The sequence below is a fragment of the Saccostrea echinata genome, unplaced genomic scaffold (assembly GCF_033153115.1).
Source record: "Saccostrea echinata isolate AGI-Se365-2 ecotype Australia unplaced genomic scaffold, CSIRO_AGI_Sech_v1 ptg000052l, whole genome shotgun sequence".
Lineage (NCBI taxonomy): Eukaryota > Metazoa > Mollusca > Bivalvia > Ostreida > Ostreidae > Saccostrea > Saccostrea echinata.
The window spans coordinates 12,104,335-12,131,455 of record NW_026889801.1 but is presented as its reverse complement, the minus strand read 5'-3'; the positions used below and the strand labels follow the sequence as shown (position 1 = coordinate 12,131,455).

The 27,121-nt window shown below is 31.7% G+C and overlaps 1 protein-coding gene across 1 annotated transcript; it reads left to right on the top strand.

Moving 5' to 3' along the window:
* Positions 1-201: 201 nt before the first annotated feature.
* On the top strand, positions 202-10,115 carry LOC133203842 (heavy metal-binding protein HIP-like). Its single transcript, XM_061339635.1, has 2 exons — positions 202-707; positions 9,701-10,115. The coding sequence occupies exons 1-2, from the start codon at positions 257-259 to the stop codon at positions 10,090-10,092; spliced, it is 843 nt and encodes a 280-aa protein (XP_061195619.1). The 5' UTR covers positions 202-256; the 3' UTR covers positions 10,093-10,115.
* Positions 10,116-27,121: the final 17,006 nt, after the last annotated feature.

The window sequence follows — 27,121 nt, the reverse complement described above, 5'->3', positions numbered from 1 at the left end:
TACTAGATTGATGCAATGCAGATAAGGAATGACAGAATTTAACTTCAATGATTTGTTAGAATAACATTAAAATTTTATGTACAGTGTATAGTGCATAGAAATTAACGGCTGAATATTTGATTTTCGTAATTTTTTGCTACACTAGACGTGTTTTACGCATTGTACCTTCCCACAGTAGTATTATAAATAGAAGACAGTGGTCGGTAGAATACCAGAATGTATTCTTCTCCACTCTCAGAAACCTAGATAATTCAGCATGAAAAGGAACATGTTATGCTTATTGTTTTCTCTCATTTTGATCCAAATAAATGGGATTTCGCTTTTGACAGGCGAAAACAATGACCAAGGGGGTCAAACGGACAAAAATGCAGTCCCAACAAAACGCGTGGATATTCTTCAGCAACTTTTAAACCAGGAAACTATCATCCGAATGTCTTTAGAGAAAAGTGTACGTGACCTCATGAAAGAAGTTGCTGATATGAAAGAAATTCAAATTGAAAATCTAAGACTAGAAAGAAACAGTTTAATCCAGTTGAAAGAAAATCTTACTCGGATTGAATATCCTGAACTACTTACAGAAAAGTGTGAACAAATGTATGAGAGCATGAATCGTTCACTGGAAATATTGAACAACGAACTGACTTCCAGACACAAACAACTTTCAGAAAACGTTTCCAACCTCGAGATAATTCACCGTGACAATCAAGGTAAATATCCACAAACGTCTTCAAATTTTATTATTATTCTGAACGTGTTCTTCAAGCAAGAAATTTCTGAACATTTTTTAACTATGTTTAATGTTATGATTAAGGTCTTCCTTCTCAACGGACAACATTCTTGTTAGTCTATTGTTTCATTTCACCCTTTGTTATAATTATGGTATTCATATTACCTACGGATTACCTTATACTGGTTTTATTTTTTTTCGTATTAAAATAAAAGTATGTTTACCTTTACTTTCTGACTAAAGGTGGACAATTTAAGGCATAGTTTATATCAATAGGAATCTTTTAGGGTCAGAATGCGAAATCTAGGAACCTTTATACAATGATTTTGAAAAAGAAATATCTTTACTGAACGAAAGATTTCTGATTGATTGCATCTTGTACGTCCCCTTCGAGAGTCTTTAACTCATATAGAGAAGTCACCGTAGTAACGGCGAAGAGTTTCAAAGGATCAGTGCACTTAAGCTATGAGAGTTGGGTCCCGATGCTTTGCCAAAAATAAATTTCCGAAATTTATAAACTTTTTGAATCAGTATTATTAAACAATATCTTAAGAGCAGGATTTGATATATTATATCAAATGGAAATATTAAATAATGCCGAGCGACACTGGTTTTTGCGACGGGGTATAGCAGTTTTGTCACATTTCTATTGTTATTCATATGCATACCAGTTTTCAACGACATTGTTTACATCGAGCCGCAACTTGTCCATTCGTCTCATTTGCACAGAATGTGTATTATGATCTAAACTTATACATATCCAAAGGGCAATGTTGGACAATTTGCGGCTCATATGTAATTTTTTGAAAAATTCTCCAAACGTCAGTCGAATTAGCTACTAAATTAACAGGTCACCGAGTGTCAACCTATTTTGACCCGTTTCATATTATAATCACTTTACTCACGTGACATTCCACTGTTCGATTTGCTTTCATTGTGTCTGTCAATCGACTTCATGGCTGTACACACGAATATGTATTTAAGTACAAAATCTTACTATGGATAGACTTTTAATACAGTTAATCATAAGATTTTTCGAATCATAAAACTATTAAGAAAAGGGCAAAGCTCTATTTCTTATACAAAGCTCTATTTCTTATACAAGTCTTAACTTACCTTTCATTTTTAATACAATCAAAAGTACTCACATTGGGGTCATCCTATTTTTATCATAACAAAAAAAAGGACATGGTAAATAATGGTCGACTTTAGCAGTAAACATATGTTTTATGGGAAGGAGATCAAAAGGAGTAACTACATGTGATTGTAAAAGTTGCTCAAATGCTGCATTATCTATTCTAAAGAAGTTTTTATAACTTCTGGGGTTCTCTTTGCACCTCATCTAGCGATACATTATGTGCACCAAGTACACGTACGAGTGTTCCGCCGCTGTTTCCATAATGGTGGTCTTTTCAGTTTTAATGCAGTGCAGAGAGAGAGAGAGAGAGAGAGAGAGAGAGAATGCGAGGGAAACACGTAGAAATACCTAAAGTCTATTAACAATCTAATAAGACATGTATAAGCGTGTGTACAGGGGGAGTATAATAATATGAATATACTACTTGTACTATATTACAAATCTCGCCGTGTGTACCGGCCTGAGCAACTTCAAAATATTGAAGAATTTTGCGAAAATTTTATTAAGGCCTTAAAGTTTACCTCATCTTTTTTCACTAAATTGTGTTTTTCATTTGGAATTTTGAAAGAAATTCTGGTATTGCCAGTGCAAATCAGGTGCACAATTAGTAGGTTCATGTAGCTGTGCTAGTTCATGTCGCCTCTGTATTATGGTCTGCAAGCATCTACAGACACATCCCTAAACACTAGTATCATACGTGACAATATTTTGATTGCCGAAATGAAACAGATATTGAAGACATTTGCGAGTGATTATCGACATAGTAACGTTGTAGAATTTTCTTTGACCATGTTTTTTAATATCAAATACACTTGTTCCGTCAAAAAATGTTAATTTAAATTACATTTATAATTTCTTTATTGCAAAATTAAAAAAAAAAACCCAGAGAACAATGAATAATATATAATAACAAAGAATAATGAATAATATATAATAACAATAGGCACAATTTAAGTAATTTACTCAATATATGTTATACCGATGTGGACCTTTTATTTCTTAATTCTAATGATTGTTTTATAAAAGTGCAAACAGTCAGTATAACTTCACGAGTTGGACTAAGTATATATATTCAAGTTTCTGTATGGGTGATTCGAGATAGAATGAGGAACAATAATTATCTAGCATGGCTTTTATAAGTATATTCCTTGCTTGTATATTACAATGACATTGTAAAAAGAAATGAAATTCATCATCAATAGCATAACATGAAGTGCATAATCTTCACAGATAGTTTGTATTTCTTGGAATTTTCATGTTAACCTAGCAACTCAAATTTTCAGTTAAAACTTAAAACTTTATATTTCATTTCCAAGTGTTATTTATCTATAAATGCATATAATAAAATATGTACCGGTATCACCGTGAGTACTACATACATGTAATACTTTAATTGTTTCACTACACATGTTTGTATTACTACATACAACATGTACAGTGAATTACGATTAAATGTAGTGTGACATCGAAGTCATGTAAATGTGAATCTTTCCTAAAAAATACATTAAGGGGGGGGGGGGCATTTTTTATACAGATATATACGAAAACTTAAGATATTGAGCTGATTCGGTGCTAGGCAGCAAACATATGGATACGGATCATAAAAATTATCAATACAACTACTACGGATCATACAACTACACAATCTCTCTCTCCTCCATTTAAATTCATACTGTGGAATCAATCTTGAAATAAAGTGCAAATGTTTACATTATGTGTCCACTTCCATGCGATTTAAATATCTCCGCCCATTTGCGGGTACCTTAAACTCGAAAGTGGTCCGTTCAAATTTCCGGAATTTAAGGCTTATACATGTTCTTTTCAATGACGTCGTGTGAAATTATAGAAATATGCTAAACAAAAAATTCGAAGTAAAAATATCAAAAGCATATGTATGCACAATAATCATAGATTAACTTAGCGATATAGTCTAATTCAAGGCTTAAAATGGGTGGCTGAAAAGGTTCCAAATGACGCTCTAAAGTGCACTCATTCTTTAAACCTTCACTCGGCAATCAGGACCATTAGGCAGTGAGGGATCTTTATCGTGTAAACGCCAGCCGTGACAAGGGTCCTCCTTTTTAAGGTCTCATCCGAAAGACCCGCAACTTTCACTTCAAATTGCTGAGCGCTTGGACAAGGAACCGTTGCTACCGACTTCGGTCAATCGCAGTCGGAATTTGAACCACGACCTTGCGATCACCCAGCGAGCGCTTTAGCGACTGATCTATATAGTGACGGTAATGAATTTCTGAAGAATGTTCATAACAATATGAAACCTTTAATTTTTTGTTAACAGTCGCATTCAAGACATTTCTTTTCATTATACGGTAATCCCAAAGGAATCTATTGAAAAGAAAATGTTCAAAATCATGAGACCTTTCTTTTGAATTTGGACTGACCTTTAAATAACGGCCAGGAAATCAGTCTTTCCTATCAACAGTTCTGTAAGGATCAACGTTTCATTGTTCACAGAAGCGATTTTTTTTCAACAATTGCACAATGTGCAATCATGATTAATTACATTTTGACCATTTATTTCGTAGTCTAGGTTTCTTGATTGAAGGATAATCAATTATTTATGTTTCTATAACGAGTATTTGTTTGTTTATCCATTGTTTAACGTCCCTCTCGAGAATTGTTTACTCAAATAGAGATGCCACCATTTGCCGGTGGAGGGCTACAAATTTCGCCCATACTCGGCACTCAGGGCCTTTAAGCAGTGAGGGATCTTCATCGTGCCAGCACCTACTCCGAAACGGAACCTCGGTTTATACGGTCTCATTCGAAGGACCGGTCTCCACGTCCCGTAGCGGGATTCGAACCCGCGATGTAAGATTCCACCCCTTACACAGCTCAAATTTCTGCACCATGCGGGTGACCTAAAAGGAGTAAGGGAAATTAAAATTATCTTGAACAATACATGTTATGAATACATGTATCTGAAAATATCGACAGAAAAATGTCAATTTAAAAAATTCTTTGAAGAATTTTTTTTGGCGTATATTTTTTCAGCTAAATAACCAAAAAGCTTGTCTCATATTTAACTAATACATTTCCTAGACTTTTAGCACATATACCTGATACCACTAGTGTGAAAGTGCCTTGTTTACGGGCAACACAGCTTCAATTACTAAAACAACCGATTGTTTCCTTTCGTTCCATTTTCAGCTTTTTAGAAAATATTTTAAAATCAAAGTTTTCTGTTGAGGGCTTTTTTCACTAGTATACATTTGTATCTTAAAATACAAAAAGCAATTTTTACTAGTGGGACGGAAGACCTTATTGCCATTGGATTTTTTTTTAAATTAATTTTTAAAAAAAATTTTTTTTTATTACTCTGTTGAGCCAGCAAACACTCGCTCAATTAAGTCTTTATACAATGAAATATATTGAAGAGCAGGAAATATATAATAAATAATAATAACTTCCAAGTCAGTAGTTAATGCTTCTTCAGACAATTCATATAAAGAAATGCTACACATTTTATTCGTGATTTAATTATCAAGTGACTGTCTCTAATCGATATTCATAATAATTTTGACATTTCTAAAAATCCTCATAATAGTCGATTTTCTTTTTTTTTTTAAGAAATCAATTTTATCATATTTTCATCATGTGATGTCAACCATGAAGTGTAATATTTCCCCAGACCAAAAACAACATTGTACTTTCCCATATCGGATTCTCCTTAACTTTGTATAAATTCTAGTCTGCGAGCTATCTGGGAGATTTTCAAGTTCAAACGGAACCACCTTATCATTTTTAAACAAATGATTTCTTTTTTGAAACTTAAAGTACAGCTTACACACTTTAACGTCATATGATGAACAACTATGTTAGAAAATGGCAATACCTCCAAAGGAGATGGGCGAACATAACGTGCAGAAAGCCTATAGCTTCAGATATATAAAAATCATGCTCAATTTGTGAATTCAGTATTTAGAGTAAAGTTCTCATTATCGAAATTTGTGAAATTATGATAAACAAAACTTTTCTGAGGAAAATTTTCTCGGCAAAATTGATTCCTTTATTTAAAAAATAACGTGGTATTCGTGGGGTTCGAACCCTAGCAATAAAAATCCTGAGTATCATTTTCTTTCGAGATTAGCACGCTAACCACTAGACTACATAAGTCCTGATGAATAAGGTCATTTAAATCATGTTTGTGATATGATAGTATGAGAAAATGACTCTTTTTGTCCTCTTTAGTGTGTGTACAATATTTCATAAGCAAATAATTTCAATCTTTTTGAGATTTTTTCAAATTGTTGAGATTTTACATAAAGTATATCTTAATGTTAGATGAAATATCAAGGAAAATTTTGATGTAATTGAATTTAATTTTTCAGGTTCATGTTTGTCACACTATAGGCTTTTCGCTTGTCATGTTCACCCATCTTCTTTACTAAACAAAAGCATCCCAAGCTCTTTCATCACAATTTTCTATATCAAAGTAGACACCATCATGGCGCAGTGGTTAGAAGACTGATCATTACGTCGAGGGTTCGAATCCACTGCGGGACGTGGAGACCGGTCCTTCGGATGACACCGTATGAAGCGAGGTCCCGTGTCGCAGTAGTTGTTGGCACGAAAAAAATCCCTCACTGCTCAATGGCACAAAGTGCAGAATATAGATAAAAAGAATGAATCGTTTAAACGTCCAAATCTGGCCCCCCGATAATTTACAAAAAAATAAATCAATGATTTTACTACATGTTTTTGCCTCAATCTTTCCATCAAAAATTGTAGTTTATTAATTTCAATTTCAATTTTTACTTCCATGCACTGTAATTAGGTATTTATCTGATTAATATAGCACGGTACGTTGTTTACATCCATTTCTCATAGACTTTAGGCCACAACCCTATTTTGCAAGCCAATTTTTTATATGAGCGCATGGATGTTTCAGGTTGTCGTAAATACGGTCAATGTAAATAGTTATACTAGTCATTTATATTCATGAAAGATATTGAAACAGTCTTGCGCTCATTTGTTATTTTCCAGAAAGGTGCAAAATCACGGGTTCTTGTCTCTATAGTAAAGGCACATTGTTTACAAACGTCAACCCGCCTTTGACCTCATGAATAACAAAGCACTGAAGACGTGAATCAAATTTATTCACTTTCGCGCTTTGATCACACCAATGCGACATCGTGTATAGGTGTCTGCGAGCTATCGATGGTCAAATCATTTTTCAAATCGGTAATTAAAACTCTGGGAGAAAACTTATTTATGATTAAGATGTGCTAAGATCTTTTTTTATTTACTTGTTATTAAACGCTAATTCGGTCGATTTTGTTTGATTTTTTTTATCTATATTGGAGGCCTGTAGCATATATCTTGCACTTACTGCTTGTGTCTCATAAATACAGAATTTTGAAATTTAAATTACTGTGGGAATATATATTATATTTGCCTGTGTTCCTAAATATACATCAGTGCTACGTTCATTGACTGTTGAAAGATAAAAAAAGAGTTTTTTTCAATTAACACTATCATTAATTTTATAGACCGTTATTTGAAAAACACTAATTCATCATATCTTTAGAAAAATAAACTGTTTGTTATAAGTGCACTAATGCATACTTCCAATTGAGAAATCTTAGGGAAGAAATTGAAATACGGAGCGCTAAAAAGACCTGTATACATATCAGATAAAAAGTCACTGGATGAATACATTTGCACAAAATGCACCTCTAATTTGAATAATGGGAACCTTCAGGTTTCTTCTAGCGACCCTGCAAATGCTTAAATGCTTATATTTTTCTCTAGCACGTAATAAGAGGGGTTTTCAGTGGCAGTTATTCATAAAACTTAGTACACCTCGAACACACACTAATGTACTCACACTAATCGCACGCTTGATAGACGCCCCGCCTTCTCATTCAAATAATACAATGACCTGCAAGGCTGTAATGGCTTAGCCGGGATTTTACGGTGAAGTATACGATTTTATTTTAATCAATATCATGTATATTTTGAAAGTCTTCTTTCCAAAAAACTCTTTTATGAGTACCTATACAGACTATGCTTGAAGAATTTAGCTATAATATGACAATGTTCTGATTTGAAAAGGTTAAATTCTGCATTTAAAAAGGGGCGAGAAAGCAGTGTTACATGTATGAAGACTCATTCTTTGCAGCCCTCCATTAGCAATTGGTGGCGTCTCCATATGAGTGAAAAATTCTCGAGAGGGACGTTCAACAACAAACAAACAAAATTTATATCAAAGTAATGAAGCTTTGCTTCAGATTTTCAAACACAAAAGGATCCATTAACTCTTCTTCATTATGTAAACATAAGAGTGCATTCCAGAACATAATAGAAGGTAGAACAATCTCCGCAAGTAAAGGTCAATTGATTAAACACTGATACGAAAAGTGCATGTTTCATATGTCATAGAAAGTGCAGAAAATGTTTCATGTACTATATATTAAGCAAGGAATTTTGCATCATTCTTGTTTTTTTTTTTTTTTTTTTTTTTTTTTTTTTTACAGTTTTATTTTCTCATTTTTGTTTTGTCACATGACGGCCACTTATAATAATATTCATGATTATTATATGATTGAATAAATCCTACCTCTCTGATTGCTATGATCCAACAATGTGCACAAATACTACGTTATATTCACCTGCACGTGAATATAAGGGTTTATTTTTTCTACATTGGTCTAAAAATAGACCGGGAAATTCTAAATTGATACATGTACAAATAGTTATGGAAAGCTATTTCACTTGCTACCAACATCCACTCTGGTGAACATAACTTTCGGGAATATATAATTCGGGGTGGGGTGAGGTTTGGGTGCAGGGACCCCCCCCCCCCCTCCCCTATTTAATTTTTTTGGAACGTAAATTTCTACTTTTAATTTAGACTTAAAATATTCATGAATAAAGACTAAAAAAATCGTTGAAAGACTTGTCTCCCAGTAATTTACCTTAATCCCCCGCCCCTAACCCTACCCAAACCCTACAACAAAATTTGAAGTTAAAAGAATTCTCTTTTCGTGGGGGACTAATCAAAGATTTCTTTCAGCTGTCCTTTTCCCCTGATAATGCACCCCCTTTCAAAATCTATTCTATAAAAGAGACTGACATAATTTATTTCAAAGCAACTTAATTTAAAAAAAAAAAACCAAAATCAATACGACTGGCAATGTTTATTTAACCCTGTCTCTCACATTGCATTTAGCCAGGACTTCAGAAAATGTAAACAAGTAAGATGACATGAACTGCTAAACGAGTTTGTATCATTTAATTATTGAAACATATGATAAAACAATTATTGCTGTTTTCAGTCAATGCGATGATTGAAACATCCTCGAAGTACAATATTAATATAAATAATATTTAAATAATTGGATTGAAGACGTGTAAAAGGAAGCATTTCACTTTCTACTTTATTTTTATTGTTTGAATAGGCTGTATTTCAGACAAGAGAAAAAAACACGATGTCAGTGCAAATAGTCACCATCATACCAGCAAACCGAAGATTAAAAACAATCCAAACACCTGATATCAACATCAATGTAAACGCTTCATACATTTCATAAGAAAAAAAAAACTTATTATTTATGACAATCTCCCCGTCATATCAGCTTAAGTTTGCAGTAGCGTGACGTCATATGCTATTATGACGTCTTATCTTGGTAGTTCAGAAAAATTACTACTGCTGGTGCACTGTGGTATTTTACGGACAGCCGCATTTGAGAACTGATTTTAATTTCAATCATTCTGTGACCTAAAAATCACGTGGTTGCTTAGGAGCATATTTAAAATATAAAAAAAATATTAAAATCATTCATCATTATTTTTTATTATTGTCTTCAAAGGTGTGATCGCATTCAACGCCTTACTGACAGCTGACCAGAAACGACCAGCAAAAAGAGCTGTTATCATTTTTAAAAAGGTAACATTAAATTCTGGAAACGCTTATGATGCAACAACGGGAAAATTTACGGCTCCTGCTGACGGAATATTCTCATTTACTTGGACCATTGCCACAAATTCTGGTCATCTTCTAAGCACAGAAATAGTAAACAACGATAAGCCTGTCAGTTACAACCACGTGAACGGCAGACATGGTAATCACAATTACGAAACTGGATCAACAACAGCTAACATAGAAATGAAAAAGAATGAAAAGGTCTGGATTAGAGCGTATGAAGATGGATATGCAAGACCCACATGGTCATCTTTCTCTGGTTTCCAGTTAAAGAAATAGTCTTTCTGTTAATACAGAAATTTAAAAGAGAAATAGAACTCTTGACAATGTTTGTTTTCAGAAATGTATCACATGTACGTGTAATATTATAACAATAATTGCAAATAAGTTGTTATTGTATTACGTCCTCTGCAGATGTTAGAAAAAAAAAGGTATCGTTGAGGTAAAAAGCAGCATCTAAGGATTGATTAAATATTATTATACCTCATTATAACTATTCTATACGACAGGTTATCTGTTTGGTTCTAGATTATCACGTGACAGGTCCAGAAATCTTCATATTTCCCTATCGTTGTCATGCTTTTCATCATATTCAACCTCTTCGGAGACCTAGTGCATTTTCCCGCAATAATTATCGTTCGTTGAACGAAAACTCCACGTTACAATAGCCTGGTTCACGTTACAAAATTGCTTATTGTTTCATCGGAGTGTGATGTGTCCAGTAATTTTAAGTTAAAATTGAAAGTGAATTTAAGAGCTGGGCCGAATTTGAAAGTTTTTTTTTTCTTTTCTTTTCTTTTCTTTTTTTTTTTTTTTTTAAGTTTTTGCATGTTTCGGTATTTTAAACAATTTATTGCATGAATGTTCGGGAAACATGAAGATTTATTCAGCCAAGAAATATCATATTCCCTTCAGACAGATTTTTCTTGGCTGAATAAATCTTCATATTTCCCTCACGACATGCAATAACTGTCTAATATTTCAATCTCAAATTGTATTAAGCCCTTTCGTCTTCAATTGAAGGTCTTGTTTTTTTTTTTTTTTGTTTTGTTAACTAGCCAAAATATATATATATATATATATATATATATATTAAATCTCAAACTTTTTTTTAGTTAAAAGTTTGAAACCTTGGTTCACTACCATTTTGAAAACTGATACTTTGATCACTTCACTGAAAACTTTGAATGAATATATTATTTGTTTTTGGATTCCCATAAATTTTTTAATGAATTTCTAACAAAAATATTCCAGTTAAACTTTAATTTCTCCATTTAAGTCCAGAACAGTTTCAATATCCCTCTAAAGTAAAGTAAATTCCGTGCAGTTTGTAAATAGTTTATGACATCACAAAATATTTTTCCATTAACCTACTTCCAAACTATTTTTTTTTTTTTTGGTCAATTCAGATTTTTCATTCAAATGATACAATTTAGAACATTCCAAGAAAATTTCAAATTCTTGTTTGATGGCACAACATATGCATATAGAATACAATGAACAATTTACAACTGGGAATTATTGCACAGAAGTTACTTTACTTCATAGGGATTTTAAACTGTTTTGGACTTAAATGGAGAGAAATTAAAGTTTATCTGAAGTATTCTTCTTAGAAAACCATTAAAAATTACTTTTATATAGACTAAAACATTAATCACCCAAATCTGCGTTAGTTATATTTTTAATGTTTTTTTTCTATTCATAGAAAAAATTCTGATTTTTTTTAAAAATACATCTATTAGTAAAAAAGAAAAGAAAAATAGTAATTAAAAAATATAACTAAGGTTTGATTTATTACTTTTTTTAAAAAAGTTTTAAAGTTTCCATTTAGTTTATATTTTAATGGTCAGATTTCTTGTTTTTCAGATTTTAGAAATAGTTTGTTTTTTTTTTATTTTAATCCAGATTCCGTTCTTTTATAAACACTCTAATACTGAGAAAATTTGATAAAAAGATTTAAACATAAGAAAAAATATTTCAGAAATATTTTAGAAGTACTTAATTTCTTCTATTATTTCTTTTTTGCATTAAATTTTCATGGTTTTTGTGAAGTATGAATAAAGTCTTGTGGGGGTTACTGGTGCATGCAGAAAAGTTTATATAATATTGAAGGAGTAGACTTCATGAGTGGGAAATTCAAAGGGAATATAACTTCATTCGCTTTTTGGGAGTTGATTTTATCAACTCTCCATGCACTTACCCAGACCAAACAGTATTTGGCCCTAATCATTTCTCTGAGAGAAAATCATCAATGGAAAATTATCGCCGCCGACAAGAAATAGTACTTGAAAATGGTTGAAAAATTTGATGAAATACCCCTAACAAAAAAATACTATAGTAAACTATAGTTAACTATAGTTTACTATAGTTAACTATAGTAAATCAAAGTTCCAAAGTTTTAACTATAGTAAATCAAAGTTCCAAAGTTTTCACTATAGTAAATCAAAGTTCCATAGTTTTCACTATAGTAAATCAAAGTTCCAAAGTTTTTACTATAGCAAATCAAAGTTCCAAAGTTTTTACTATAGCAAATCAAAGTTTTTACTCTAGTTAAGTAAAGTTTCAAAGTTTTCCCTATACTTAATCAAAGTTTCAAAGTTTTTTCATTAGTTTAACAACTTATGTATTATTATTATTTTTTTTTTATTATATAGCCGTTTTAGGTGAGGGGTGGATATGGGGTTGGTTGGGGCAGGGTTTTTTTGTACATCTTTATTTAAATATACAAAGTAGTTAATTCAAATACAATATTTAAATTTATAAATTTATATAAAAAAAAAAAAAAAAAAAAAAAAAAATACATATTGACTGAAGTTGATGAAGCAGATATTTTGATTCTAAATGACACAATTTTTTTTATAATATATTATTTTTTATTTATAAATAAGACTAACGTTACATCTGCATAAAATTAAAATTAGATACATTGAAATAAATATTGCTTATTTATCGGTGCAAGCGACAACCTTTACATTAAAATTCATATCTTGTACATTATTCTTTTAGTGGAGGGGTCGGGTTTTTAAAATGTTCTCTAAAGCTTTTATGAATCTTAAATTTAAAATATCATAAAATGTAAAGAATGGGAATCAAAAACATAATTCCACGGGATTTATCGTACTTAATCAAAGTTTTAAAGTTTTTACTATAGTAAATCAAAGTTCCAAAGTTTTAACTATAGTAAATCAAAGTTCCAAAGTTTTCACCATAGTAAATCAAAGTTCCAAAGTTTTTACTATAGTAAATCAAAGTTCCAAAGTTTTCACTATAGTAAATCAAAGTTCCAAAGTTTTTACTTTGGTACTATAGTTAACTATAGTAAACTATTTTTTTGTTAGGGACATTCTGAACATATTACTTATCAAGAATTTTTTTTTTAAATTTCAATACATTGATAACATATGAACTTTAAATGACGGTACGGCTAAGTCAGTAATAGTATTTGCAGTTGTAATTATTCCCACACTGGGCCACAGTGCGGCAGGTTTCAATAATCTGGATCAGCCTCTGATAAGCGCGATATAAAGACATGTGATCAGAGTCCTTTGTTGGCTGCCCTGATTGGCTGATAAAAACTCTCGCTGACGTGGATATTTTAAAAATAAAACAGACCACAGAGTGAACAGAGAACTGCTAACGATTAATTCATATAAACCCTGGAAACTTTCGTTCGACAAACTTGGGAAGTGTACCAAATTGATGCAGACATTGATGTAAATGCAACGTCTAACTGTTATGTTTACGAACATGTATACGCGTGACTGAATATCACAGTGGGCGTTATCTCTAAAATGTGTAATGTTCTAAAGCCGCAGATCAGAGCTCCCCACCGAAGCAGGACCTACTGCATGGACAAACATAACATCTGATTAAGCAGCCTTTTACTTTTCTGCCCAGAATATGATAATTAATGATAGTATACACACTAATACACCGGATTGAATTTTCTAGTTAGATGCGTTATTTATGAAGCTTGCTTATTGCTTTTAGGAATGTTGTACATGTAATTGTTTCGATAATTAGTTGACTGTTGAAAGAGTAGGATTCGGAGTGGATCCAGATTTTTGCAAATTGGGGGCGCATTCAGTATTTTTTGCGTGTAATTTGTACTGTAACACATTTTGGGAACAAAGACCAAATATGTTGCTTTGTGGTTTAAATATACTTGGAATGACATTTTATCTCGCTGCAATCTTAATTAGATTTTAGCAAAATCAGTCCCAAAAATATGAAATGATACATTTAAAAATGAATTCTGCCAGGCAATAAGGCTTAATTAATTTTTTCATGATCAAATAAGTCAATTTTTAAATAAACTAGCTGTTACCAATATAGTGTGTCTGAATAAATGCAAATACCTAGGTGTAACGTTTTATTCCTCAGGCTCTTTATTAAAAATCATTAAATTGATTAATTCTTAAAAACAGGGAAAAAATAACTTCACTGAATCCAGACATTAAGAAAACAATTATTAACATTTTTCATAGCATTATTAAAACCTATTTTATTGTATGCATCTTAAATTTTTGGATTTTAACCCAGTTACTTAATAAATAGCATTCCTAGTTGAACTATTGACAGCATACATCCCAACCAAATCTGTGAAACACTTTATCTGATATGTTGTAAATCAAAACTTGGTGTGCATAAATCTGCAACTTAACGGTATTTTGCTGTACTATATCTGAATTGGGTAGATTTCCATACCCTTTGACGTTATACTATCAATGATAAATTATTGACATGGGCTTAAGAATCTAGGTCAGTCTTTTCCACATTTACAAGATGCATATTGTAAATCCAAGTCACTATTTGAGAAAATCTCTCTTCCAGGTATAGCTCCATTATTTTTTTCCTCACCAGCATAGATAGTATTTGTGATTTAACTTCAATCATTACACCATATGGAGAAATGCTGTCCACTTTATTCATATCTCATCAAGTTATGTCAATAATGACGTTTTATTCCAGTATTAAAAAGCAAAAAGACTATTTTTTCCTTCAGATAGCGTCGTTAAGCTTTTCTAAATTCTATCTCCAATGTGATTTTCAAATTAAAAAAAATCATATTATTATCATAGAGACTGAAAGTACAAGTTCCATACCTTTACATACAAGTAAGATGAGGACGAAATCTGTCAGAAAATGGTAAATCTTTCTAAATTTACTTGATAAAGATCTTCAAACCTCTTTTACCCATTTTCCTGTATCATTGTAATGAAACTTCGCTTCAGATTTTCAAACTCATAAGGAACCAACTTTCCGTCATTTTGTAAAAAAAAAAAAAAAAAGACGCATTCCAATCCACTACACATTTAAATATAGAACAAATGAGGAAGAAATTATTCCAAATTTTTATTTTTTAATCTGTGCTTTTTTATATTCATATATAATGCATTGAACAGAAATATGCCATATTGAAAACAATTTGTCCACTATGCGAATAATGAATTAGCAAAACGCACACTATTCTTTATATATAAAATTCAAACGTACACTCAAAATTGCTTAGTTAAATATTGTTTAATGAATTGAAATTCACAACTTGTACCACATTCAGACGAAAAGCTAAGTCGCTACAGCACTTTTAAACGAACGTTAGGTCAGAAAAAATATCCGAAAGTACTGAAAAAAATGCAGCATTGGAGAAATTTGACACGTTTTCGCATATCATTCCAAAGTTATGGACAAATTAGAACAAACCTTACCTCTTTAACTCTGTAGAATCACAACATTCTCTTAGTCATTTGCTTCTCACAAACCAACTTATGAAGCATTAATGTTGTACATAATTTGAAAAGTTGTGGACAAGGTTACATAATTTGAATTTTATTGAAACCGTCTGTAAAATCAACTCGCATCAGTACTTTGATTTATACGCAGCATATGTTCTATAGAAGAATTTAAAAAAAAAAAAAAAAAAAAAAAAAAAAAAAAAAAAAAAAACACTTTTAAACATAACATGTATTTGATTACAGGGAATGATTTTGAAACCCTAATTCGTACGTAGGGTATATGAAATTCACACATCCTACACATTCAAGGTGTCTCTTCCGCATTGTTTGATATCAATGGCTTGCTTTTTTGTATGATGACCCCAATGACAAATCATCTGATGAATAAGATAATAAAACCTTTAGGAACGTAAACAAAATCATATTAGAAAAAATAATCTACGTGTATATAACACATCTATCAAAAAATGACCTTTTCTTCAAAAAAAAAAATGATTTGTCGCCCGCGTGGCGCAGTGGTTAGAGCGTCTGCTCTAGAGTCGCGAAGTAAGGAGTTGATCCTTACGTCGCGGGTTCGAATCCCACTGTGGGACGTGGAGACCGGTCCTTCGGATGAGACCGTATAAACAGAGGTCCCGTGTCGCAGTAGGTGCTGGCACGAAAAAGATCCCTCACTGCTCAATGGCCGTAAGTGCCGAGTATAGGACAAAATTTGCAGCTCTCCACCGGCAAATGGTGGCGTCTCCATATGAGTGAAAAATTCTCGAGAGGGACGTTAAACAACATACAATCATCAATCAATCAAAAAATGATTTATTTTGAAATTGTTTTGATAAAATTGCGTTTTCCTTATCTTTTCACTAACATATATTTTCTCCTTTCTGGTATCATGTACAATTTTTTGTACAATATAATATTCACAACAGAATCACAATTACGAGCTGTATGTTTGTTCTGCCTTTTGCATCTAGAGCAATGCTTAAAATGGATGAGAAATTTTCAACCTGAAATGATCCTAGAAATTTTTATCTTGATATCTTCGTGCTAAGCTATCTACGAAAAATTCTGAGTAATTTTGTGTATTAAAACTGTACATACTGTTTTTTGAACCATTCAATAATATTAAATCTGATAAGGTATTTTAATCCTTTTATAACGTGAACAATTTTTGTAATAGAAACCAAACGTTAATATTCATATAATAGGCAAAAAATGGCTCATGGCTCAAAAAACATGGCTCACGAACCACTGGAATTAAAAAAAATTATAGATATTTATGGTTTTTACAAAATAATGAATTAAAAACGTGAGTGGAATGAAAAATACCCATTCAGATTATTATTATACAGTATCATTCAGGGAGTAAGCAAGATTTTTTTTTTTTTTTTTTTTTATTCACAACATACATAACATTATATACATACATCAAGTTTCAGAAGCAGAAGTGTGTTTTTATTTTATGAGAGAGAGAGAGAGAGAGGGTGAGAGTTAAGAGAATAGTAGGTTCCACCTGTTCCACTGGGTATCAAACTTTTCCTTTCCACCATTCTTATAAGAAATAAATTTTTGTGTTTCATAATGAAATGTCATTTGTGATATTGCAGTATGTACATTAATAGGTTTCTGGGTGCATCTTGCAGTATAAATATAATATTTAAGCCAAAGAAGAATAGCATTTTGAACATCAGTGTTTTCATCAATAAACCCTAAAATAAAAGATTTCTTAGTAACTCTAATCTTTAGACCTGTCTTATCTTCAAGTAAATGAACAAATTCTTCTAGAAAAAATTGTGTACTATTGCATTCCCACAAAAGGTGTTCTATTGTTTCCTCCTCGGTGTGGCAAAAACTGCAGAACTTACAGTCATTTTTCTTTATTTTGAATAGGAATGAATTTGTTGCTAAAATTTTGTTTATAATCCTATACTGGAACCATTGGAGTTTACAGTCTTTTGTTACTCTGAAGGGTATTATGTGAATTTTTTTTCCATTCCTTAATTTCAATTTCTAGAAGCTCACTCCAATGTGTTTTACCTGCTGCAACAGAAGAATTTTGATTAAGGATTTCATAATAGCATTTAGATTTTTTACATTTCATTACTGTGTAGATATTTGACATAATTAATGGGTTAGCGAGCTTTTTTATTCTTTTTTCCTTACCAGAATTTTTCATCCAAGCCTTTATAGCATGAATAATACTATTGTATTCTAAAAAATTAATCTTTATATTTGGATAGGTGTTACAGAAACACTCATAAGTAAAGAGTGAACCATCCTCATTTACGATATCATTAAGTTGTCTAATGTTACTGTCAAACATTTGTTTATTATAAAATGGTTTTCCACCGATATGTAAATGTGGATTGTAAAATAATGGAGAGTCACCAGCAACATCAAACTTTTTTTCAAGGTTTTGTAACATTATCCATGACTTAAAAACATCTGTCCAAAATTTATTCTTCAATGTTTTTAAGAAGGTTGTAGTGTATTTAATTCCACAACTTAAAAAATTGTTCAAATTGAATTTTGGAATGAGGTGTTCAATCCCCCTATTTGTAAAGATGAGATGCCTTATCCAAAATAATTTCATGGAAGCTATAAAAGACATCAGATTTAACATTTTCAAACCTCCATCTTCATATTTTTTTTACAATTACTTCTTTTTTTTACTCTATGCGTTGAGTTATTCCATATAAATGAGAAGAAGATTTTTTCCAATTCCTTACAATACAGTTCAGAAGGATTTGGGATTGACTTTAAAATATGATTTAATAAAGGTAAAACTAATGTTTTAATGACTGTAATTTTCACTATGGGAGTTAAATACCTTTTCTCCCATTGTTTAAGTATTGATTTAATATGTACTAATTTTGGTTCATAATTTAATTGTTGTATCTTATCCAATTCTACATCAAAATGTATTCCTGGAAGAGTAAATCTGGTAGTTCCCCAATTAAGTTTGTAATTTGGCAATAAAATTTCATCACTAAACTTTTTAGAACCTATCCACACTATGTGAGTTTTTGCATAGTTAATATGTAATCCAGACATTTCTGAAAATTCCTTTAATGTTTCCAATGTTTGTGTGAGGGACTCTTTACTACCATCAAGAATGATTGATGTATCATCAGCTAACTGAGAAATCTTTTTTTCAATATTGTTTACAGTAATACCTTTAATATTTTTATTTAATCTAATTTGGATTGCTAAAATTTCAGCACATATAATAAATATATATGGTGACAAAGGATCGCCCTGTCTGCAACCTCTCTGAATGTTAATTCTATCAGAGAGATTACCACCTTGGTTTATTGCAGATGTAATGTCTGTATTAAAAAGGGATACCCACTTCTTAATTGAGGGACCAAAGTTAAAAAAGTTAATTGCACCTTGTATAAAGCTCCATGATAAAGTATCAAAGGCTTTTTCAAAGTCAATAAGTAGTAATAGTCCAGGTATATTTTCTTCCTCAGTGTAATGCATTATGTCGTAAATTAGCCTTGTGTTTTCTCCTATATATATATTGGAAATGAAGCCTGTTTGATCTTGATTAATTATTTTATCTAAATAACTTTTTACTCTGTTAGCGATAGACCCAGATGCAATTTTATAGACGGTATTTAACAAAGTAATAGGTCGCCAATTCTTTAAGTATTGTCTTGGCTTGTCACCTTTTGGTAACAAAGTAATGACACCATGTCTTTGTGTAATAGACAGACTGTTATTCTTATATCCGTAATTAATAGATCTAACTACAAAAAAAACCAATATATTTCCAAAACATCTTGAAAAATTCAGCAGAAAAACCCATCCGATCCAGGGGATTTATTTGATTTCATTTTGTAAAGCGTCGAAGAGGCCTCCTCCATAGTAATTTCGCCCTCTATAGATTCTGACTCTTTGCATGAAAGCTTAGGTATTTCTTTATTGCGTAACTTGCTGAATAAATCAATATTTGTATTTACTGTACTTTTTGTATATAACTGTTCATAAAATGATTTTGTTTCCCTCTAAATTTCTGATTGGTCATAAATAACATTTCCATTATTATCCTCCAATCTTGGTATGATCTTACTGGTAAAGTTTCTGGATTCTAGTGTACAAAAATAATGTGATGGTTTTTCACCTTCCTCAACCCATTTTGCTCTACTTCTGATATATGTACCCTGTAATTTATGTTTTCGAATGTTCTCTAATTCTTGCTTTTACTACACAATTCACCGATATTATTTTCACTAACATTTTCTTCCAATGTTCTAATATTTTCTATTAATTCTTTCTCCTTATTTTCATTCTTCTTTTTGATATAAGTTGCATATGAAATAGTTTTACCCCTTATTTCAAAGAGCAGGGTTTCAAGGAATAATTGATCATCAATAGTGAAGAAAATGTCTGAATCTAAAATATTATTTATGTTATCAAAATTGTATACTGGAATTGCATATTGTTTTTTAACCTCTAAGATAACTTTTTTGATGCATTCCAGATATTTTTCATCATAAAGTAAAGAGTTGTTAAACTTCCATAGACCCCTTCCTTTCTTAAAGTCGTTAAAGGCTATAGACAATGATATAGACAATGATATCATGGAGTGGTCTGATCTGTAGCTAGATTCTATAGTACATTTTTCTAAACCTGACAAAAGGGACTCTGATATTAAAAAAAAAATCTAAACGACTTTGTTTCAAAGGACTTTTTTCTTCTCCAAGAGTATCTACGAACATTTTCATGTAATTGTCGAAAAGGGTCAATATAACAATTATTTTTCTATTATTTCCAAAACCTTTTCTCTTGCCTTTGGATTATTGATAGATTTATAATTATAATAATCTAATTCTGGGTTTAAAACTAAATTAAAATCACCACACCAGATAAAATTACTACAGTGCATATCCTCAATGTGATTTTGTATGTTTTAATAGAAGAGTGGTGAGTAAGCAAGATTTAATTTCCTCAAGACCAGGGCTATTTCCTGAGGAGCAGAAGAAAATCGAAGTTCAGGAACATTTCGGATCTTCTTTTATGTTCAAAAATAATATTCTAGAGAATAACAGATAAACGCAAAGTAGCTTTCCGTGTAGGGATAAGCTCACTTGGCTAATGGACGGGGATTTTCTATTCACAGCGTTTCTAAGGAATTTTTTTAAATATGTATATATATATATATATATATATATATATATATATATATATATATATATATATATCCAAAGAGTATAATATGTTATACAATTATCACAGTGTCCGGCAGTAAATATCTAAAAAAAAAAAAAAAAAAAAAAAAGCAGTGTCTGGCAGTAAATATCTATTAAAAAAAAACAAAAAACAAAAAAAAAAAACGCACACACACACAAGTTGTAAAACGTTAGCGCTTTTATTTCAAATTCTTCAGACGTTTTACTTTAAACATTTGACGCTAAAATGTTATGGTAATGCCGATACCAACAATGCAATGACGTCACAATGAAAATTCGGGAAACAAGCAAAACCGTAATTGTTGAAGATCATATAAGAATTCAACAAATATAAAATAAATTATACTAAATTGTTCAAAGTTGGTTTTAAAGATTTAAAAAAAATGTTTTTCTTTTTCTCTTTTTTCCACTGTGCTGTCAGTAAGCAGTTTATAAAAGGGAACAACGGTAAAATGTCCATTACTGCAAAGGTCCAGGTGTTCACTAACTTTGACCTGTCTACATTCCGGATGTTGAATATGCTGTCTGTGGATTCGAACAAGGGTACGGAGAGTAGTTCCAGTCTCGCCGATGTAAAATTACCCACATCCGCCACACGTTATACAATATATGACGTTTCAGAACCACAAGACATATTTGCATTAACTTTAAAATTTTTCGTCCCAGTTTTAAAGGTGTTCCCTTCTTTTATGTATGGACATGTTCCACAGAGACGGTCGGGGCATTTGCTGACTGAATGCGCATTATATTGTTGAAAATGCGACTTACATAATAAGCGGCGGAGGTTTTTAAGTTGCCTCTTACTATTGATGAATTGGAAATTTTGAAGAACTTTTGACATTCCCTCGTCGGTTTTAAGAACTCCACTGAGATGTTGAACGAATAGAGTAATGTTTCTATTTTTTGGATTGTGGGTCGTAACGAAAGGAAGTATTTTCACCTCTACAGTGTCCGTAGAGGATGGATTAATTAATTGATCACGATCTAGTTGTTCTGCTTTTTTAATCCCATCTTCTATAATTTTTAAAGAATATTGCTGATCCAGAAGATACTCCTTTAATTCTCCTAGGCGTTCCTTTTTTCGTGACTCATCACTTACTATGGTACAAATTCTTTTTGATAAATTGTATGGACGTTTGGTGTGTCTGGGGTGACATGAACCAAAATGGAGGTATTGATGGGTGTCCGTCGTTTTGTAGTATATATCAGTTGACAATTTCTCTCCATCTCGAGTTATGAGGACGTCCAAAAATGGTATACTCTCCAGATTCTCCTCCACAGTAAAATTAATGTCAGGATCAAGCTTATTTAGAATGTTGTAGAAGATGAATGATGAAACAGTCATCAAGATATCTTTTCCATTTTTGTTAAATGTTATCAGCGGTAGCTGAATCAAACTGATCACTGCTTTTCTCATACAGTATTTCTTCTATATATCCTAATGTAAGAGTAGCGTAAGTTTGGGCTATTTTTTGCCCATTGCTGTTCCTTTGATTTGTTCGTAGTGTTTATTACAAAATGAAAATGTGTTGTTTTTTAATACTATTTCTCTGGCTTCCAAGATGAAATCTTTTGTGAATCGGTAATTTATTTTTTCCGGATGTTTGTCAATCCAATATTCCAAAGACTTGAGACTTAGTGTACTAGTGATGTTGGTATATAAATTAGTTATATCCATTGTAATTAATTTCTCACTAATGAGAATTTTTTGCAGTGGGTGTTTCAAAAAATCTAAGTCATCTCTAATATAACTTTTCACTTCTGTGCATAATTTTTTAAGAGGATATCGATGAGTTGGCTTAGGTGTTGTGTTGGTGATGTAGGTCCTCCCACTACTGGTCTGAATGCAAGATCCTCTGGTTTCAGACATGTTATGTATTCGGAATTTTGTAGGTTTATTGCTTCTCCTATAGATTTTGACTTGTGTACTTTAGGAAGGCCATAGAAAACACTTTCTACGAAATCATAATCTGTCAAAAATTCCGTTTCTTTGCTTGTCAGGGAAGAAGTAGATTTGTGTATTTTTAGTAGATGTTTCACTTTCTGGATTATCTTCCTACCTTGTTTTTCCGGAATCTCATTATAAAATTCTCTGTTGGAAAGCATTTCCATGACTTTATTTTTGTAATAATCAGCATCCATTATCACAACACTCCTCCTTTGTCTTCTTCTTTGATAACAATAGATGAGTCATTTGATAACGATTTTATAGCGTTTTCTTCATCTTTAGTTAAATTCCTTTTCTTATTTCTTTCCTTATTGTTGTCACCAAGAGGAATATTTTCTAAAGTGTGACAAACGGTATTTAAAACTGTGTTTTTTTTCCCTTTTTAGGGTTAAAAGTAGATTTATTTCTAACGAGATCCGAGTTTTCGTCAGATTCATTTTCCCCTGTATCCTCACAGTAAAAATATTCTGCCAATCTAAGTCTCCGTGTATAGTTCTTAACATCTGTTGACAATTCCTGGTTATTGGATTTACAAGGCGTTAGTGTAAATTTCAGTCCTTTGGAGAGTAACTTATTCTCTGCTTGATTCAAAGTTCTGCTGGAAAGATTTATAATTTTGGGGTCTATTTTAACCGCCTGTTGAAATGGTTTGTGTACTTGTAGCGTTCGCCTCGGCTTGGTTTGCCTCCGCCTAAAAAATAATGGGATGCCCTTCCACCGATGTACGTTGTTCCTTTAAAACTGTATACATTATTTTGCGGATGCAGATCTGGGGTTTTGGATGACCATGGCAAAAACAGGTTGCTGTAACTTTGCAAGAATGCTATTGACAAACGAGCCGTATGTGGCTGTGCATTGTCAGATTGAAATACAGCTGCAGGGTTCTGCAATATTTGAAAGGCATGTGCAGGTAGAACGTCGTTAGAGTACCTTTTTCCATCAAAGTTCTTTGAATATGAACCAACTCAGTCTTACTTTTATGTAATACCGTTTTTCATTTCATTACACTACCACCACCAAATCTATCTACGTCCTGGAGGCAGTTTTCTGTAAAACGTTCATTACGAAGCTTATGCACTCTGAAACTTATTACAGGTTTTGCAATAAACATTCTGGAATAGTAGCTATACGAAAACGTATATATATATATATATATATATATATATATATATATATATATATATATATATATATATATATATATATATATATATATATATATATATATATATATATGTAGGACTCCAAAGTGCGATGGTCAGGCCGAAGTCCGATGGGCTTTGCCAAACCCCGATGGTTTGACACGCCAAAGGCCGATGGTGCGGAAAAACGATTTGATATATATATAAGGTAACTTATGCATGACATCCTCACTAATTCCATTAGAATATCTTAATTTTACTTGTATAAACTTTTATGCTATAGCCAAATTTAAATTGAGGACAGAGAGACTTAAATAAAACTTGTTACTTATAACCCATAATTTAAAACTTGTTACTTATAATTTATAAGTTTAAGTACATTTAAATGTATTATTTTACACTTTTAAAATATGACCCCTCCCCCTCTAAAAGTTGTTCTCGGAAATTGATCCTGGAGTACATTTATTTTTTAAAAATCTTTTATGTGTGATAATTGAATGATATAACTTAAAACTGACATTAAAGAAAGGCAGTTTAAATTGTAATGAGTAGTTCATTTATATAAGAAAAAACATCAGATTTAAATATTGAAATCTTATCTCCTATTTACTGATATATCAAATAAACCAACTACTACACCACTGGGTTCTGTTACTTGTATTGATGGTAGCAACAAATAAATGATACATATTTATATGGGTGACAGAACTGGAACTACACAGTGCAAATACAATGCTAGCTAAGGACAGCTCTGACCCTATTATTAAAAGTGGGAGAATGTGTCACACTCTTCCAACAAGAAAATGAATAAATATTTGCAAAAAGTTTACCGAAGTCATTCGTTACTAAATAATAATGAGCTGAAAAGATGTATTTGAAATTTTGATTGTATGATGCAAGTGTAAAACTTTATTATTATATGTAGTGTTTGTAAAATGTTTAGAGTGTGTAAAGGCTGTTATAAATTTGTTGCACAGAAGTGTGTGTAAAATGCTTAGAGTTTATAAAGGGCTGTTATGAATTATTTGCAAATCACATTCAGTACTGGTAAGGCGGTTGCCAACAGCGAGCATGCCCCTGTACATATTCATATACAACGTTCAACATAAAGCAACAATGTTTTTTTCTTAATCCATGTACTGTGTGTAAAATGCATAATAGAGTGTATGGAAGGTGTTATGAATTAATTGCAAAGCAAATTCAATAGGGGGTAAGGGGCAGCCAACAACGAGCATGCCCCTATACATGTGCATATACAACATTCAACAATCAACATAAAGCAATTCATGTAGTGTATGTAAAATGCTAAGAATGTATAAAGGGCTGTTATGAATAAATTGCAAATCAAATTCAATATGGGTAAGGGGCCGCCAACAACAAGCATGTCCCTATACGTGTGCATATACAACATACAACAATCAACATAAAGCACCACATTTTTTTAAATTCATGCAGTGTGTGTAAAATGCTGGATAATGTGTATAGAATGCTGTTATGAATTAATTGCAGAATCATATGAATAGGAGTAAGGGGCTGCCAACATCGAGTATACCCCCATGCATGTGCATATACAACATTCAACATGAAGCACCACATACATGTATAACCACGTAGTGTGATGGTCTTGATCAAAAGTCTATTTTAATCATGTAGAGTGTGTACAATGTTTATTATGTGTAAAGGCTTTTATGAGCTAATTCATATATAAACAAGGGGAATGGGCCATAAGAAATGGCATACCTATACATGTAAAGTGGAAGTAATGTTAAATGGTCATAAAGAAGAAATTAAACCAAAAAAATGTGAATAAGTACCATGTGCATGTGATCTAGATCAGAAGATGCAAAGTTTTTACATCTGGTCCGTCCTAACACGTAATGACATTTAAAGACACTTGCCATAATTATTATAATTAATGTGATTATATATAGTTATATATATATATATATATATATATATATATATATATATATATATATATATATATATATATATATATATATATATATATATATATATATATATATATATATATATATATTTAACTATATGTATTTATACAATAATAAGAAAAGATTGTAACTTACAGTACACATCTTGAATTTTCCAATAATGCTTTAGCATGCTTTAGAGCAGGGACCTATATATTAACTTGTTTAAAGGGACAATATTCTAATAAGCTGCAGATTGATTTACTCAGATTTTTGCCAGATTTTCTTTGTTTGGAGATGGTTTCCAAATCTGCATGCTATATGTATTCGAAAGAACAAGAATTTGAGCTAGTTTTTGAAAGTAAATGGAATATTTTTAGAGACATTTTTTCCCTTTAAATTCAAGCAGACAAGTGTTACCTATACTGTTATGATTAGGTATTATGAGGGTTTATAAATGACAAATTATTAATTATCAACCTATTTATATATATTTGTTCTATTAATTTTCGGTCTTGTTTGACATCTGTAGTTGAAGGTTAATTGTTTCTATTTGATGTTTAGAAAGGGCATTTTTGCACATGGTAGCAATATCTAATCTCTTTCCTGTCTCACCATATCAATGTCATTTACTCATATGTGTTATCAACTTTATGGTTAGATCTTAGGATTGTGTTCTTTGAATTTGTTATGCTAAGCTCTACCTAATTTCAGTGTTGTAAATGAATGTGATACGGATTCCACCTGTTCATGCAACTTTCTTATCTTTAAGTTAATTGGCTGGACAGTACGAAGGTGGGCGGAGTTGTCAAAGATTAGATGTGCGTGAATTTGTATGTGAGTCAATCTATGAAAATTCTTTGTAAAATTCAGTTTGTTCCATCTATGAAAATTCTTTGTAACAATTCAGTTTGTTCCATCTACGAAATTCCTTTGTTAAATTCAGTTTGTTTCTAAAATGCATTTGTGAAATTAATATCAATAAATTCTGAACTTTAAAACCGTTTTATCATTAGGCAACAATATTACATGGTGGAGAATCTAACCTATTTTTCTTTGGACTTTTAATTATTACATCATGGATAACAACTCTGAACATTTTGGATTTTGTTCGCCGAATCAAACTGTTCTTGAAATGCCAGCAGACAGTCCATCCTTTACCTCACCTGTAGAGATTTCTGCTAAAATCGAACTCACTAAATTTCATGGATACACCAGTGAAAATGCCCAGAAGTTTCTGGAGGAATTTGAGTCTTTCTGCACCTTGCAGAATTTGAAGGACAATAATAGAATTATAGCTGCTTTCCATTTACATCTGAAGGGACCAGCCCTTGTGTGGTTCAGTACATTGGAGGTG

Coding starts and splice junctions, on each gene's coding strand:
- LOC133203842 (XM_061339635.1), top strand. CDS start 257: ATGAAAAGGAACATGTTATGCTTATTGTTTTCTCTCATTTTGATCCAA. Junction 708..9,700: donor AATTCACCGTGACAATCAAG/GTAAATATCCAC, acceptor TTGTCTTCAAAG/GTGTGATCGCATTCAACGCC.